Below are 19520 nucleotides of genomic sequence, written 5' to 3' on the forward strand. Positions count from 1 at the left end.
ATGCACGAGCTTGTTAGCAATAATGGAGCTTGAAATTAGGTTCATAAAAACAGACACGGTACTACAGGTTGAGAATCGCTGAGATAGAATAAACGAAATACACAATAATAATGGTGATGATATCCTTGAGGTCCTACAAGAAAGAACGAATCGATCGTGATTTGAAAAACTCACTAAACCTAAATCAATTTCAATGGTTTTTATATGCCTATAGCGACATTGCTCGCATTGAACAATCTCTTGCCGTTCATAATTTGTGCGCGGATAGAGTTCAAAACGCACATGAATTTCTGTGAAGGTCCAAGTACTTTTTCACCGATGTAGCATCAACGTCCAGATTGGAAAATCTGTCCAACCATGAATATGTATCAAGCAAAGCGATGCTCTTCCGAAACTTCGCAACTTTTCAAATTGGGCCTGACGCTGCGTCAGTGACGGAGCATTCTGTTTGACCCTTTAGTTTGCATCTGAGTAGCTTATTCCCTCTATCGCGTGGAGCGACTGAGCAGAAGTTTTCAATTACAACCCGCCAGGGTTGACAAACAAACACCATCCTCAGCTATTCCGAGCTCGTATAGAGCAGAACTCGTTTGGCTCCAAGTGCTGTTTGTCATCGTTATCGTTACCATCGCACCAGTATTTCCCCTCAGGCGTGCGCCATTCCACACATCACCATGAAAACGATAAATATTGTTTGTCCAATTCATTGCCTGTGTATTCAGTTGGGTCTCTGTTCTGCTGCCTGTACCACGAGGACGACGAGGAGAACTAAGCATGTTGATGGAGGAACTTGGCATATTTCAAAACTATAAATGTGAAACCCAAGTCGCACAAAAACAGTACCATCATCATCGTCATGGTCGTCGTCGTCGTGGTCGCGACCGGCACATTTAAAAGTGCCACTTCTCGACGGCATACAGTAACAAGCGCACTCACAAACTACTCTATACCCACGAACAGTTTAAAACGAAGCTGATGTTATTGAAATAAACTCTTGTCCAGCTCCCGGTCCGACCTCTTCGGATATCATTAGTTTTATTGCATTCCCCCGCGCAATGGCACAGACTCGAATTGAATCCCGTCACCGGCGATAGTTCAAAGTGATGTTTACAAGCGCGCTGGTTTTCAGGTTCGCTGCACACAGAAATTTAGTTCCCGGACCAGGAACGAAACATAAAAACACGTACTGTACCAATATCTAATGCGAAACCAAAAGATCGACCGTGGAAATACTTGCGTCAATCTCTAGCGAAAATGAGAAATTAACCCGTCGTTCGCACCATCCGCGGTAGGTTGCTATCCTCCGCAGACCGCCATTGTCGGTCGGTCTGAAAGGGTACTCATACTCAAACTTCTGACGTTCGCGTTGTTAAAGGTTACGCAACGTAACCTCCGCATCATCACGACGATTTTCGTTGTGGAAAGCAATGCCGTCCAAAGCAGATACTTCTTTTAATTTTTACCGCTCGGAAAGGTTACAAATTTCTGCAACCGGAATAATTGTTTATTCAGTCATGGCCGTCCTTTGAGCGATGTTGGAAACATCAAAAATACGCACAGAAAAAAATATATCGATTCTGTAAATAGACCTTAAGGCCGGCCGATTAAATGTGTGCGACACGTTTTCAAGCATGAATGGTCGATATTAAGTCAGACTGGACGAAGTGACATTGTATTGATTTCGAGAAAAGCGAATTCAAAGTTTTAATCGCAGCATCCTTTAAGTTATCATTTGTCTGTAATTCTTGCTTAGTGTAACATATTTCAAAACTTATAAAAGTCAAATTAGCTGAAGAAATTCATTATCCAACGCTATGATTATCTCATCTTTTAGGGTTTTGCGACCCGGTCTGACTTAACTCCCACCAAATGAACTGCGTAATCTATATATAATGAATTCTTGGTCGATAATCTTTCTGAGACAGAATATAAACAACATTCGGTTTGCTAATGAAACCGAAACTATTTAAATGACTGCGCTGTAGCGAACGATTGAATGGCAAGGCACACAAACGAAAAACACATGGATGTCAACTTTTCTGAACTCTGCGCCACAATATAATCTAACAAGACATTTCTTATCAGATGTACTAACGCATTTTCAAAGAATTTATTGATACAATTTCAACGTTTTTTCAACAATAAACTAGCTTCTCTGTACCAGGTGCTGTTCTAAAATTGCCAAATTTTAGATTTGTACGGTAATAACCTTGTCATTTGGTCAAAATTTTAGTTTTAAGCTACAGGTCAAAAGTACGGGGGATAGGTTTCCTGCCGTGTACTCTACTTTCAAAAAGACTGGTCTACGGGGATAGGCTGCACATCCGCCATCTTGTGACAATCATTCAAAAAATATTTTTTGTGCTTCACTATTACTATCATAAATCCCATTTAACAAGATCCCGACTCACCTTTTTATTGCGTCTAGAAAAATCCATGAAATACGCCCATTTTTTCGTGCTCTACAGTGGTGTAACCCTTTAATGCCAAGAGATAATTGAATAATTGAAATAAGACTAGTTTCAAAGCATAGCAGAAAGCATAGTTATGTACTAGGTTTTAGAATTTTGTGACTGTTAAGGGATCTTTAACACATTAAGACCCAGCGTACTAAATTTCTTCCAAGAAACAACACTATAGCATATTTTTTATGCAATGAAGGCATCTTGAAACTTCTTGTCTTCATTGAGCGTTAATTCAATATAAGATCTTCAAAAGGGCTAATGAGATTTTTATAAACAAACTTATTTCGCTGTCGAGTTGAATTTCATGAAAAATACACATGAATCAACATGTTTACCCTCGGTAAAAACAATTTCTTATGTTTTCTGTGTTAAAATTATAACAAATTAAAAGATATCAGCAAAACAAAAGTTTGTTCACAAATCTCGTTAGCCCTATTCAAAAGTTGATATAGAATTAACACCCAATAATTTACAAAGTGCATGCTCAATCACATTTTTTACAATTCTTATAAAACAAATGTATAAAATTTGACTGTGTTTTCAAATGCAAAAATTGGACGAAAAAATATGAACAATACATTTGATTAAATTTCTCTTATAAAAAACTAATTCTTGTTTCTGATTGGGAACAAATGGTCGCGATAGGTGTGAACATCCCAAAGTGTTCTTTAAGCATAATTTGCTTTTACGTACAAGTGGTTCTTATTGATCAATATTGTCAGGCACTTTAGAAATCTTGATTCTGTAGAATTCAAGTGGGATGGACGTATTGAAGTAGCGTTGCCTTGGGATCAACTACTCTGTATACAGGTAAACTTCGATATAACGTACATCTCGGTTTAAAAATTGTACGTTATATCGAATTGTACGTTATATCGAAGCATGCAAAATGTTCAAAGAATTGTTGTTTTTGGTACTTTATTTTGCAGAATTTTGTTAACGCGTAACTAATTTTGAAAATCTAACCTACCAAGCAGTGCGAAACAACTTTTCTAATAAGAAAATTATAGTGGATCCATAAAAAAGATGCCATAATCATTTTTTTTGCTTATATGAATTAAATTTATTGAAAATATTCTTTTTTTATTTCGATTTTAGAGGTTTTAACCTTAGGGTCATTCGCCTCTTTGTTGGGTTAGAGAAATCTCTTTAGAAAGATCTCTAACACTATGTGCTGGGTTGGGAATTGAACACAGGTGAGCTGCGTACAAGGCTATCGAGTTACCAACTACGCTATCTCTACCTTCAAAAATATTCTCTATTCTGACTCCTTTCCTAATTATTAAATCATTAATTATTATTTTGTCTGGGCTTGTAACGTGTTTTTAATATTCCTACCATCTGCGCCTCATACAATAAAAGCAATTTATGAACTTTAATCATTAGAATAGAGTATAAAGATCCACTTGTATCCACGATTCCAAAATTTATGAAGATATATTTCAGTCCGCTAACCGATTTCCTAAATCCTCCAAACCGGTCGTGAAGCGTGCACAGTTGTCCGTGTAACTACAAATATGATCTCTCATTCTTTTTGTGGCACAGCATGCCGTGGAACTAAAACGTCATTCAGCCCAGAGAATCAGATTCCGCAATCCCGAAACCAACCAACAATGGTCACACAAATATTATCAATTTTAGTTTTCAGTTAGAACTTAGGGGAGACCGGGGTTAGTTGGCTGTGTTTTCAGTTTTCATTTTTTACCGCTTTGATGTACGTAGATTTTGCAAAATAGAACACGTGGCATGGAAGGGCAGACTGTTGGCAACATCTCTGAATTTTATAAAAATGTTTGATGCATTGTCTCTATTTTTATGTGTAGATACACCATAAAATAAGCAATCAAATGGAGAATCAAATACTTCATGGTTCCTTTTGGAACGTGCTGAATGTCTTTTTAAGAAAACTGTATATTAATCGACATTTGCTATTATATTTCAGTCTCAATATCCCGGAATATTGACTTTGACGCGTACTCCATATTCAATAGCAAATTTTTGAAATTTTTCAGGTGATTAGCCGAAGTAAATGTTTCCTGCATTGACGAGGTACACAAGAAAAAGATTTTCTTACTTTGGAGTGAATTCCAGAGATAAAATTTTTTTATGACTATTTTTGCATCGTAAATAGTACCGCAAACTTGCCCCGCGAGCAGCACCGCCATCACCCTAAATAACACAAAGTGTTTAAAATTTAGGAAATTTACTAGGTATGCTCGAAAACACAATATCACCCGCAACTTCCACAATACAAAATGTTTTGCAACCAAAACACATTGGATAATGGGTTGCACATAACTTGAAGTACATAACGAGAGGCAGTGCTATATGTCTAATAGAAACGGAGAAAAAGGGATTCCGCCAACTAGCCCCGGGCTCCCCTACTGATATTGGGTTATTTATTGAGATAAATGGTTGGTTTTAATAAATCACGATCATACGCAAATGAAATTGAAAAAAAAATCGCTCTCGTAACCTTCAATGAAGTAGCCAATTCCTAACATGCTCATTAGAAGCCCAATTAGTACGTTTTAAGATTATGTGTAACATACTGAATTCTTAAAATATGGAATACATGCGTAATTGAAGAGAAATGTGGGCCTGAAAAATAAATTAAAAAATATGTACGTTATATCGAGGAAAAATGTACGTTATATCGAATGACGCTATATCGAGGGTACGTTATATCGAGGGTGCGTTGTATCGAAGATTACCTGTAGTCGCAATATATTCATTGTTTTGAATAGCTCAAACTGTTAATCTTAATCTTATTTTTTTAAATTCGAAAAACTTTGAAGCTATCACATTAGAATCTCAAATAAAGTTATATTCGAGTTTTTTTTTGTATTTGATAATGAATAATTGTACTTGTAAGTTATTAAGCATTAACAATACCCTTGTGATTGTATCATTTGTCTGGTCAAGGAAACTACGATTGAGATATAACTTATATGTATAAGATTTGAAAACTAGTTGTTACAAGTGTGAAAGTATGAAGTAAACGAACATTTGCTTTTATCTGTTTATTAAAACGTTCTATGATCTCTATATAGCTATGGGTCATAATGCTGTTGATTGCCACTGCAGAGACACACGATTTCTCAAAATATTATCAACAGATAGAAATGCCGGTTCAACAATCTATGGATGTATTGCAATGTTTACATTTTCGGATTTTAAATAGACAACAGAAACCAAAAAATATAAAACCAAGGAAAGTATTGGTGTAACAAAGCTTAGCATTACAAATATAGCAAAACAACACCATAATAACAAATGTAACACATAAAATGTTAAGCACAGAGCACACAGTGGAAAAGTGCATTCAAACATCCTAAACAAGAGGCATCGCAAGCGACCGGGCGGCGGCGGCTGTGGTGGTGTGCGACGTATCCTGACATACCAGTAATACTCACACGTACGGCTCGTAAGCAAAAGGCAGGGAAAATGTGCAGATTATCATCGCATACCACTCTTACCATGATTGTGTTGTATTTTCAATCAAACCCACCCACCAATATCGAGCCTTGCCTTGTGTCGTTTGTCACGTGATAACGTGTGTGCGAAAAGTATTAGAGAAAGTCCAATGATAAATACTTTGAAGAAAATTATTTTAGTCATGAATCGTGTCTAGCTAAATATCCAGCATAAAAGTCTAATTCCAAAGTGCTGATGTCGCCATCACATCGTGCGTCGTACAATTCTCGACAAACGTATGATTACGGCGTAAAAGCCAACTGTCAAAATTCTCTTTGAACGGAAATTCCGGACAAACCGTTACTGTCTGAATGCAGTTCACATCAGTTAATGAAAGAAAAAACTTTTCTCTTGCGTTTACTACCAACGTTTGTGCTTGGTGAGTAACGGTTTGTCCAGAATTTCCTCTCAAAGTGAATTTTGACAGTTGGCTTATACGCCGTAATCATATGTTTGTCGAGAATTTCATTTTTATTTATGCAGCCGCACATCTTGGTGATAGTTGCCGGAGCCAGGCACAGTTTTATACATAACCATCGTCAAAGCGATAATTTTTAATGCGCAGCTACAAAAACCCTCGATTCATGCGCAGCTAGCATGAACAGAACCAACACACTAAAACATGGCAACCGAGCAAGAGACTGCTCCGTTCAATCAACGTTTCTGTTTGCACACCACACCACTCTTGGTCGAGTCTTTTGATTCGGTGGAAGCAAACTTTTGTGTAGGTTTTGGAAAAATCAATAGTGCATGTGCCTTCATGCGGGGTCGACACAAAGGCAGGCCAGGCCTATAGGCACAAGTGGGAGCATGAATGAGGGACGAAACGAACAAAAATTTCACACACAGGCTTTGCGGACGAGACTAGCACCACGAGCTTCGCGTAAATACGGCAACAGCGCGCTTTGCTTGCTGATGTGGTTATATACATTACTACGATTACAGCTTTTTTGTGTTGTTCGTTCGGTAGTTTTCCGCATCTTGTTGCTGGCTAACTAATACATAACGCCATCAGCAGCCATCTTTAGACGGAACGCGCTCAAATAATATGAGCAGACGAGAACGACACAGGAAGAAACATCTCAAATGAATAATTTTAGAGTCTGTCGTGTTGGTAGAGGAATTCATAGCGCACTACATGAATTTGCAAACCTACATGATTTAGGAGCGAGCGCTTCAATTGAACCAACACATGACGAATATAACACGCATCAGTAGACGGATGGGTGATATTGGTGGGCACCAAGTGGGGGAAAGGTCAGAAACTACAAAATAAATTGAAATTCAAATTGTTCAAACCGAGTAGCACTGGCGCATCATTTGCTGTTACTGGGAATATTGCGAACATCGGAGGTATTAATGAAAAGTTGGTTGACAAATGTGTCATAAGGGGCCCTTGCACAAGGCGTTAGTAACCTCATTATTGAGCAGTAATGTCACTTATTATTCGTGTAAAGCGAGTAATATTGGAATTCTCATACAATTTCAGTAATGACATTGGCACTTATTACGCGGGTTGAGGCCCCTATAGATCCAGCTACTCATATTGTCATTCAAATGTTACGTGCGCTGCGTTGCGCATCAACAAACAAGTATTAACGATGATTAACGTAACACATTCACGCCGACGTCGGGTCTTCACGACCATTATGATTATAATGAAAGGCAGCTCCCGCAACAAATATTACTATTTTTCAAAGCTGTCAACCGATACCTGGTACGCCGTTGGCTTGAACTGTCGTAGTGGCGCAAACAATCAAAGGCCACCAAAATACCTACACAGAGATCTGCCGTGATCATTGCTGTCATAGAAAAAAATGTTTGCAAATTAAGAAAAACAACAAACGAGCGATGGCATTCAAATTTAAGGGTGAATTTGTGTCGAGATGAACCGAACACGGTCTTATTTGTTAAATGACAGCGCAAAAAAGGGTGAATTGGCATGTTTTGATTACCTGGCAACTTGGAGCCAATATTTTTTTGTGATCGATATTAACTCAGAATTGGGTTTTACATTTTGTTGGTTTTTAAGGTCAATTTTGTGAATAAACACACAGCATCATACTCGACGGCGTGATGTTGCAGCTCGATGATCTGAGATGTTAAAAATTGTTTTAAGCAGAGTTTAGTGGTTTTAGCTAAACCGAAATCATTTAGTCCTCAGAACGTAATCTAATGCGTGATTTTGATGAAAGAAAAGTGTTTTTTCGTGCACCTTTTCAAACAGGAAAAGTGAATGTGGGTGTAAATGAAAAACGGCGTATCTAGTTATACAAGGTATGCAAACTAGGCTCGATGGAACTATCCAAGTATTGGACCACATACATTTGGAGCAACATCAGATGCTACTTCAAGCTGTTCTCAACCTCTATTCGGCTGAGACGAGACATGCAAATAGAAAAAATTGAACGTCAAATGCAGCCAGGGGGTACTGTCCAATACAGCAGGTCCATTTAAACTATGTGCAGCAAAAAGAGAGGCTGTGTGAGACAAACGATAGAATGAATAGAAAAAAAGAAAAGAAAAACATCTATCGGCAAGTCCCGTCCAGCTATTCGATAGTTTTCACGCCGCCACTCGCGTTACAGCTTGGTAAGGTCAATCTGCTGTTGAAGGGGGTCAATAAAGGTTGTCTGACGTATTTATGATGATCACATCGTTAGCGTTTCTGCCTTTGTTGATCATATGGTAAGAGAATAAATATTACATATATAATGTGTTTTTCGGTTCAGATAGTCGGTATCTGCGCCAGCAAATGTACACTAAATAATCAGAAAGGGTTATAAGGCTACGTCTAGGGACCAAAGAGGAATACTTTAACAGCGTTTAATAAAAAGAAAGAAAAAATGTCCCGATTTTTTAAATAATCCCGTTTTGTTAGCATAAAATACATCAAGGGGCTATTAAAACGCAGTCTTCACTGTACTGTACTTTTTACATAACACGACATTTTGTTATCGACTTCAGCAACATTTTGCAGAGTTTTCAGCAGCGGAAAGACTCCGCAATCTACGATACGAAAAGCTGAGCAATTTGATATTAAACTATTGCCTTTGCTGAAATTACAGCAATTGAAATTGCCAAATTGCGAATTTACCGAATTTGCTGCAATCCAACCTGAAATACTGAGAATTCGATAAGTTCGCTGTCAATTTCAAGCGTTTGCATTTTAGCAAAGTGAATCTGTTAATCGGAATATATTCAGATTGTTGAACATTCGGCATCTTGCAACACTGAAACTTAGGTTAATGCAAATTCGCTGACATTCCGGCGAAAACATTCGTGTTTACCTAAACATTATTTCTTTTCCGACAACTACAGCGAAGATCCGTTTTTACCAGCCTTTTTAGTATTTTAAGGTGACAAAATAGGGGGCATTTACAAAAAAAGGGACAATTTTTTTTTCTTTTTATTTTTTTTATAATACACTCTAAAACCCTTTTAGATTGTTTAGTATAAATTTTCCCTTTAAGATGTGTAAGATTTGAAACGAAATTTTTATTTTTGCATATTATGCACTGACGCTATAAGCATAACTATCTCACGTGCTATGGGATTTCCTATAAACATGGGACAGTTATGCGTATAGCGGCAGTGCATCTTTAAGATAAGAAAAATGTGCTATAGAAAGGGTTTACTCGAACTTGATTCGATTCGTTGACTAGAGCTCATCAAACAGATGTTCATGTGAGGATGACAAAATAGGATTAAAACGCAGACAAAATCATCGTTTGATAAAATCGAGCTTTCACTGTATTTGCGGTTTCAACTCAAGCAAATTTTGTTGTTAAACACGTTGTTTATTATGCAATTCGGTTTTGCAATATTTTATATATAGGTATAAAATACGATTTCACTTTACTAATAGGACCAATGCCGTGTTGGATGCCATAAATTAATTTTCTTTCTATATTTTTTGCTAATATATGGTAATAAATTATGTTATCTTTCAATGCCATGAAGTACAAACAGCAACTCGCTTAATATATACTTATCGAAAGGTTATTACAGTGAGATTCCATTTTTGGCATGCTCCATTTTTGGCAACAAAAAAGTTCCGTTTTTGGCAACAAATGGGTTCCGTTTTTGGTAACATTATTTTTGTTCATAGTAAATCTTTTGAAAAATGCTCAATATTCATTTTGTTGTAATAATGGATAGCGCTTTTGACTTTATTTCCAAGCATAGGAGTCATATTCACTATATTTTATGGAGGCGGGCATAGCGAATAAAGTTAAATTTGTTGATTTTTTCTATTATTTCATTCCATTTCATATATTCTTATATAATTAATGTTCTTGTGACATTTGTGATGTCACAAATTGGAAATAAAAGCTTTTAAGGTAAGGTTCCATTTTTGGCACGGTTCGTTTTGGTAACAGAAAAAAAATTGTTGCCAAAAACGGAATCCTACTGTACTGTATTGAGTAGCAGAGCGGTTCTCAAGCATTTTATACCTTGACCTAATGTAAAGTGTAACTAACAGGTCCTCGTACAATTAATAAATTACAATCATCATTACAATTCTTACCACGGACCCGCCCGAAACCACCCTAGTTTTTTGCGGACCCCCACGAATGAACATCAATTTTAAATGTAATCAATATATTATTTTCAGGATGCTTCGAAAAAACTTGATATTTCAATACCATCCGGCCTCCTAGGGGTTCGCGGACCCCAGGTTGATAATCGCTGGTCTAGCATATTATGCAGTTCAGAGGTAAACAGAAAAAGACATTAAAGTAAGCAAAGAGAATCTCTAATTGTTACTTAGATCCTATTGAACAACTTTCCCAGATTACTATTACAAACCACTTCCCGTTTCTCGTTGATGTTCCTCTATATTTGTGGTTTAGAGATGGACCAGGACCAGAGTACTATTCTTATTGCGCTGCCGTCAATCTCCAGCAAACCATCCAACAAGCGGTAAACACACAGAAATGTGCGTGTGTGCGTCTTGAAAGAACCTGACTGAAAACACCATACATTCGAGCCTAATAGAAACATTGATAGGAGTGTGAGACGAATGGCACTGCGAGCGCTGCTGCTGGTAGTGTTGTAGAAAGCAGCATACACGCGGGTGAGTTGCACAATATGCTTGTATGATATGATAATGTTGAAATTAGTTGCACATCAGCATAGAAACAAGTGGACGAGAGCGACTTGTCCGCCACATTAATCCCTGTGTGTGGTGCCGGCTACCGCCTTGCAGTGTTGTGGAACAGACCATAATCATAGACAGGCTTCACATGTTCAACGGGCATTTTGGCGGGAAACTAGTCAAATCGAAAGTGATTCGTTGTCCATCGACAAAACGGTACATAAAAGACTGCGGAAATGGAATCAAAATGATAATGCTCGATTGCGGGATTATTACAATAAGACATTGGATTAAAAAAAATTAAAAGATCATGAACTTTTGTTTAACCCATTCATGCCCGTGTTTTTATAATAGTCCATGCAAGTTACCCTTACACAAACTAGTAGTATTTCCTACCCGTCTGTGATTTTTTATTTGAGTACCAGCAGTTAATAGTATTATCCACAGCGCTGAAATTTCTGGAATATTTTCAACGAAGCAATCAAATTTTGATATAGCTTGTCTATCTCAAAATATTGGTAAGAAAACCTCAGTATTGAGGATTATTTATAAATAAACTAACATAAAAAATGCTCAAAATTGAATGCCCTCTCCCCCATGTAACAAATTGTCACAAATTCCGTTAAGAACCCCCTACCTCGCTTAATATGTAACGATTTCTTTAAAGACAAATTTTTCTTCTGTAAAAAATTCTACGTGACGTTCTAACTTGTTCCCCCCTCCTTCATATGTCAAACATGTAACATTTTATCATAAGCCCTTCCCTTAAATATGATACGTAATTAATGAATAGTCCCTTGGCTTTGACTACTTTTTTCATATTGTGATTTAACTGTTGTTAGCAACTACAGCAGGGTTGTTTCTTAGCCCAAAAAAAAGACTGTTTGCACCTAAATTTGAATGATTGTAGCAGCGACCACACCGATGTAGTGCACCGTCAAAAACGGAAATACCATAAGAAAATACGAAAATATGCAGTGTTTTCATCTGACACCTAATATCGTTCATGAACCTTCTTGAATATGCACACTTACCGTCGCATCGCTCACGGTGTAATTGATGTTGGGACTGATCTCCACCACCGATTCGTTGCGGTTGTTATCGGCAAACCCCCACGTGTAGTTAAAACTTGCGGCCGGATTGGTTTGAGCCGCACACATTGCGTTTCCTTATCTGTCGCTTCCTCACTATCAACTAATTAATTCGAACACAATTCACACGCAAGTCCTGCACGATATGCGGTGTCTAAATTCACTTTTTCTTATCTTTCACAATATGGGACAGTTTATCATCAGCGGTTTGACAAATATATCATTTCGGTTTTATCTGAAAATAAGAGAACATATCGAATTCATTTAAACAACTGTTAAAACATTCATACTATTCTAGGAACTTTAAATAATTACTATTAAAGACTATTATGAAGACGGTTGTAATTATGGTAGATGAGTCTTATACTTTTCATTAGCCAGGATGATACACTGATTCGTTGATAACAGTGGCTCACAGTGATTAGCTTACTATTAAATAGTTTTATCGAAATGTGTTTCGTTCCAAAGAAGTGGTACAATAAACAATCTGGTTAGGAAACCAAAAAATACTCTCGTTTGAACAAAGTGTACGACGCATCCTTATTCATCTTACCATTTGAGCTGATGCGTTGAATAGAGACAACAGATACTGCTCCAACTAATGTGTTCAAATGGGTGGGATGGATAGAAGTGCTAAGATGAATAGGGCACAGTGCCTTATTGCGATACGTGTTCTAATATGGAATCTGCTTGTTTCGAGTCTGACAACTCGTTTAATTGATCTTTATTGAGATGAAGTGGAAACATTCAGATAGGTGGAGTTCCAAAAAACAACAGCGATTTAATTTTAGACAACGAAATTAAATCCATTTTGAAAAAAAAAATATCTATAGCGATTCTTGGTGGGCAACCCAAATATAATGCCATCTGACCATGAGAAGCACTGATTCGTTTTTATAACAGATCAGTGTAGCATTACTATTTATATCGTTCGAATTCCTTAAAGTATGTTCAGCAGTGTAGTATTTTATATGGGAGTTTTGAAGTAGAATTGGAACGGAAACAATCACATTCCCAGCAGATATATTATTTCGCACAGTTTTGTTTCAAACTGTATAGCTGGTGTACGCTGCCATTCTTTTCGATACTTCTCATTTGAAACACGTTTGGAACTGTTTTGAATATATAAAGAGTATTCGGCACATACACTCGAGTTCGATAATTTAGGAAAATAATTTCGTGTCACGCATCAATCTAAGGAGAAGTGGGAGTTTCAGTTCTAGACTGTTTGGCCATTAATCGATTAAGAAATAATTTACCTAAAGATGGTTTACCTAAGTTCATTAATATATATATTTTTTCTTCGAAACTAGGTGGAACAGTAATAGTCAATCCTGGTACGGGACAAGTGAATAATTTGGGTAATGGCTGAGCTGGTCCAATAGACGACATACAATCCATTCGAAAAGGAAATGGATGGGCGGAGAGGGTTTGAAAGGTTATTGGGCCGCTTGACACGTGCAATATTTTTGTCAATACACAGTATTGACGATATTGCTTCAATACGTCAATACCATTTAAATTCACATCGTCAATACTCCCATTACACGTGCAATACTTTTGTCAATACTCTCTAGTATTGACAAAAATATTGAACATGTAATGGCCGCTATTCGATCGTAGTTCAAGTCATCTAGTAGGTCAATCTGTGGATCATCCGTATGTAACTGTGTGTTTGAGCATGCCCCTATTTGCATTGATTCAATATCCTTAATGTAGATATCCGATAACTCGCAAATACCACCTTACATAGAAATGCTCAAAGCGTTTCCGCCACAGCAATCATACGTTTGGTTGGGGAGCAACGATAACTGCATTTATCATTCGTTTGCCAGCAAAAATCAGATCTATTTGGGTGTCATGGAGCGTGCTGGGTAGCCTCCTACCAAGAATGGCGTCTCTGTACAGTTAGCATCACTACCACGAAAATCAAAACAATAATTTTTAATGGATTGAATCATTGAAAGCTGTATTTGGTTACTAAGTGCCGATTTTCTGAATGATATGGTATATTATCATCTCACAATCATCATCATTCCACAAGTCGTGTGGAATACTTGAATACTGTGCATAGTGCCGAAAATAGTTCTTATAGCTCTAAAGCCCCATATAGGTAGGTCGCTGCCAAACACCATATATTAGTAAAGGGTTGCCAGGAGGCTGGGATAATCCTTCAGATTTGGGCTATTGACAGCATAACGTGTTGGTCACGGGTGATAGTGCAAATGGGGCTTCGCATGTATAAATTCGATTTTATAACCGTCTGCCCGTTCGCATTTGTGACTAGGTTTGTATTAACATGAAGGCTAGGAGCGTTTGTACGTACGGAATGAGAGATATTGTGAGTGAATATGAGAAAATGTGCAATTGATTGTGTTAGTAAGTGCTAGTATCAATCTAACTTACGATATAGTACTACACGGAAAAATAACATGCTGAATAAAACAAGAGTTGCAAAGATTTGTGTCATTAAAGTACCAATCGAATCAGATTAGTTCAACTTAAAAATCAATCTCGGTAAGAAAAAGTCCTGAATAATTATCTATCACTTAGGTGCCAGTCCTGCACTCCTTTCCTGAACTAGCCTCATACCCACGGTCAAAAGAGTCGACAACTAGTAGGATCCACATGTCCCCCACCCAAGCGAATTGATTAAAATATTAAGATCCACAGCTTAGTTAAGCTAAGGGTTAACCCTTTGTAAGGTAGTGGCAACTATATTGCCACCGAGAATATATATTTGTATCGTCCTAATAAAGTTTTTTTATTATAGCAAACACATGACAACTGAAAGCCTACTTGGTAATTTTTTGGACCTCAGCAAACGCAAAATGACAATTTGAGAGCAGTTTGTGTGCCTTGAAATGGCAATTTATATACAACAGAAAGTTCAATTTCTCTGAATAATCGACAATATTCCAGATATTTTAAAATAAAAACGTTTGTTAGGATTATTTAAGTAAGATTGTGCAGTTTATTACATGAGTTGACCCGTAGTCTATAAATAAAACAAGTTTGATTATTAGTCGTTAATACGTCAAAATGTTTTCGTGTCTCTAAGTTTATGGGCCTTAAAAGTAGTGGCAACTATATTGCCAACTAGATTATTAAATATTTATTATTGAAAAAATATTTACATGTATTAAACAATGCAAATTTTATTACTTATCATAGAAGGTATTGATTTCTTGCTTAATTTTTAAGGCCCTACCATTGTTACTATTTTCATCTTAGAATTAGTAAAAATGTATCGCTCCAACAATTTTGTAGAGCCAAATTTTTATGTCTTCGAAGCCATCATTCACTGTTATAAAATTGTAATTGATTAAATAAAAAAGTACTTTGTTTACCAATTCGTGTTGAGTTATTTGAAACTTCTCTAACTACATGCAAATTGCTTGTGTTAAAAATATAGTGGATTGATCTGGGCCAATATATTTTTAATTTTCATATTGTGCATATTTTAGTCTATTTTCAGAGCAAAATGGTGTGATATGCAAGTTCCATATTCAAAGTACATCCTTTCAGTGATATGTAAGAAAACAATCTGTGAACTTCAAAAGAATGAAAATACAACAGTAAATATTATACTATTTACTAGCCTATTACAATTACACCGAACTGACAATATTTGATACGCAAAATAATCACATTACAAAGAAAAATATCGATTTCACCACACGCACGCATAATCCAGCCTACATAGACGGGGGCTATAGGCAGCAACATACCAGAAGGCAAAAATGGGTAGGTAGTGGGACCAAATAGAACAAAAAGTCGTACTCTCACACACCTCGATTAATGCCAGAACAAAATTTAAATCCAAGCGAAAAAAACAAAAATCAACACGTCTTCTCTTTGTGTATACATGAACGCACGATACGAGCAATTTGAAAATTCAATTTTTCACTTTCTTGCACTTACACTTTCACACTTCTCATCCTCACCATACCCCTATCATCGAAAGAATTGAGCTGTCTCCGATAACGTTTCGACTGATAACACTTTTTTACTAATCGACCAAAGTACCTGCAATGTCGCCGGGGTAAAATAATTTCATGGGAGACGCCATTTTATGAAAGAATTTTGCTCATGACGCTGGGTCAGCCATGGCGCGCATAATCGAAAAATGGGCATCGGAAAAAGTATTAAAATTAACTACCGCATCGAATAAACCCAATTAGTGCAACTCGCTCTTGTGTACGTTTTATAAAATAAAACAAGTGCATCTAAGTGCACAACCGAATCGTCAGATGTGTCCGCGCGCGAGAAATGTCGCTGTGTTATCCCGCAGCTACACTTAACTGTGATAGGTTTTCTATGGCGTCTCAAATACACATTATACCTTTTTCAATTCACGCACCTACTGCTGAAGGAGCGGCTGCAGTTTCGGTGTTCGCAAGGGGAACTCTTGTGGTGGTGGTGGCATGTGAGAGTATGTTCAAGCGCGAGGGGGAAAACTCACTGAAAAAATAACCAAGGATCTGGCACTGGATCACCACTATAGTATTGAACGGGATATGCGAACCGAACACCTAGCGAAGAGTGCACACTACACACAACTGGATCTGTCTGCAGCACTACGAATACTAGCGAAGTCCGAGCAATTTTCTTGTGTTCGGAGCGGCGTTGGGGAACGCGTCGATCGGTTTCGTACGAACGAAATGCTACCGACGTTACTACCTATACATATGTACATATTAGGGTTGATTCTATATACAGCATGGAGAGTCGAGATTGGTGCTGAGTAACGACAATGTGGCCAGTTTACAAACTTTTATAAATTTAAGCATATAATTTTATGCTTAATAAATTTCGAGTAATTTCGAAATGTTCACTGTAACGGTAATATATTTTTGTCAATACTATAGAGTATTGACAAAAGCATTGAACGTGTAATGAAAAAAAGATGCATTGACGATGTGCATTTTAAATGGTATTGACATATAGCGGACCCTACACGACAATAAACCATTTATTGATCAATATATTGAACGTATAAGGACAATATGAAAATATTGATTCTGTGTAATTCAAATGGGATTGACGGATTGAAGCAGTCTTGTCAATATTTTTATTGACAATATTCATGTCTCGTGTAGGGTCCGCTTAAGGTTGTGTGAAAACGAGAAATCTAAAGCGGACCCTACACGAGACAGAAATATTGTCAATAATTATATTGACAAGACTGCTTCAATCCATCTATCCCATTTAAATTCTACAGAATCAATATTTTCAAAATAACCTTACACCATCAATATATGATTTATTGTCAATATTTCTGCTCGTGTAGGGTCCGCTTAAAACTGATTTCGTTTATGAATCCGAGCCGCTCTGTGTTCGCTCGAAACTGTTATTTTTATATAGATTTTGTAAACATTAGGCCGAGCAATTTGAATACAAAACCAAAATCAATATAAGTGTACGCATTTTAAACTTCAGATAATAGGGATCTTTAATTTGGAAAAATTGTCTCAGTTTTTCGTATGCATTGATAGCGGGTGTCCTCGCGAGTACAATCATATTGGTTTTAAACCTTAATTATTCTTTTCTGATTTTTGAATTTAAAGAACCAAATTAAATTCATCTAACAAACCGACAGTTGTCGTGCAAAATGACATATTTGCAAACATGTTCGTTCGCCTTATATAAGCCTTTCTATTCCCGTTAAAAAAACAAACGGTACCGAATTATTTCGTCAGGCTAACAACACATTTTGCACTGCAAAAATCGGTTGAGGTTAGGTATTTAGTGAGGCAAACAAACCAAAATCCATTGGCGATACATTGCGTCTGTGGTTGTAAATCAGCTGTCAGAAACCTTAATTGTTATTCGGGACAGCACCCACAAAGCCCATTGGTTTGATTCAATCAATACTGTTGCTTGAAATTACCAACAAATTCATTTGTTGGCTTTTCAATAGTTTCAAGAAATATTTTGTTTGAAACAACAAGATCATGATAAGTTTAACCTAACAAACAGGTTCAAAGAAACAAAAAAAAATCTTTAGTATTAACCAAAGGAGAGAACAACTCAAATTAAGTTGAAATCAAACAAAGATTCAAGCTGGCGTAAATGATTGTTGTCGAAAAAGGGCAATTAAACTATTACGAACTGAACAATTTAGACAACCATTATGGCACGTAAAAAGCTGGATAGGCCTTTAAGGGAGAGGTAAGGGTGTCAACGTAAAAAACACTTCAATTTTTTCGGAAATTTTAATGAAGCATGGTTGGGTTTTGTAGTTTTTCTATGCAAAAATATCGACAAGTGACTCGGTGACGAAGCTTTTTATAGAACGTCTCTGGAAAAACACGTTTTGCGGTGTTAACTGCCATTCAAAAACTAACCGATTCGTTCCAAACTTTGCATACACATTCCATGTGTCTAAAATACCTAACCCCCGAGGATGCTTTTACTTAAAAATGACTGAATTTTTCGTGATAATTTTTATAGAGGAGGAGAGTGCAGCCTAAGTTGAGGCTAGGTAAAATGTTTTGAACACATGGGGAGGGCAGGATCTGCAATGTCTGAAATGTTTTTACGTTGTTAAGGGACGGCCCCGGGCTAAAACGAATGTTGCACTCGCAGCTTGTACGTAACTCACAGATTTCGTTAGTCACAGCTGTTGTTACTCGATGGAGATGTATAATAAACTACCATGTGTCTTCATTGTCTCCGTGCATGTGGAGTTCAATCTAGGGGCAGATCACTTGTGATGCATTTTACAATCAGAGAAATTAAATGCATTTCTTTCTATCAAAAAGGAAATTAATGTATTTTGCTTTGCGTGCAATGTATTTTGCGTTGCGTGTAAGACGTCAAAACCCAACCAAAGAAAGTAGCCCTCCATTCAACAAAGCGTCGAGCAAAGTTAATAACTTTTCTGCAAGGGAGTGCACAGTTGATGCAAAAATGGGAAATAAATGCATTTTTTCTAATTTGATGCAAATTTGTTATACCACAGAGAACAGACGTCCATCTTCAGCATTCAACTTGTGTAAAATCTCTAACGGTTTCGAAGGTAGTTTGGATATCTAAACCAGGTGCGCTACTGTCGTCATGTTTTTTGTGGCTGAGTTCAACAGAATTGACAGCGGTTATTCGTCTACCCAGTCAAACTAGTCCGGAACCGATTCGGACTTCCAGCATGAATTCCAGCTCAAATGCGTCAACCGATAGAGTCGGAATCGGTTGTTTTCTTTGAGCTAGATTCCATGCAGAATCCATCCAGGATTTTGAACCGGATCCGGAATCGATTTGACGGATAGTTGGGATAGGTTGGTGTGGCGGCGCTAGTGTTTTTAGTATATTAATTCAAATGTTTACACACGTTTTTTAAATATTTTTGTTCGATCATGGATGTCTGTTCTCTGTGGTTATACA

At 37.1% G+C, this 19520-nt stretch overlaps 1 protein-coding gene and 1 long non-coding RNA gene across 10 annotated transcripts in view; one reads left to right on the top strand and one right to left on the bottom strand.

Moving 5' to 3' along the window:
• Positions 1–16736, bottom strand: part of LOC131692952 (zinc finger protein 665) — a 71278-nt gene extending 54542 nt beyond the window's left edge. For 3 of the 9 annotated variants that reach the window (XM_058980386.1, XM_058980383.1, XM_058980377.1), the window contains exons 1-2: positions 16480–16735; positions 12078–12369 (exon numbers count right to left, since the gene is read on the bottom strand). In XM_058980386.1, coding sequence (XP_058836369.1) covers positions 12078–12203 — 126 coding nt within the window. In that variant the 5' untranslated portion in view covers positions 12204–12369; positions 16480–16735. Of the gene's footprint in view, positions 1–12077; positions 12370–16058; positions 16451–16479 lie in introns of those variants that run through there. The other 6 variants (XM_058980384.1, XM_058980385.1, XM_058980378.1 and 3 more) reach the window with 5 other exon arrangements.
• LOC131692954 (uncharacterized) lies at positions 8431–11462 on the top strand. Its single transcript, XR_009306114.1, has 3 exons — positions 8431–8534; positions 10561–10662; positions 10740–11462. It is a non-coding gene; the product is annotated as an uncharacterized LOC131692954 (long non-coding RNA).
• Positions 16737–19520: the final 2784 nt, after the last annotated feature.

Source organism: Topomyia yanbarensis, chromosome 3 (assembly GCF_030247195.1).
Source record: "Topomyia yanbarensis strain Yona2022 chromosome 3, ASM3024719v1, whole genome shotgun sequence".
In the NCBI taxonomy this organism is placed as follows: domain Eukaryota; kingdom Metazoa; phylum Arthropoda; class Insecta; order Diptera; family Culicidae; genus Topomyia; species Topomyia yanbarensis.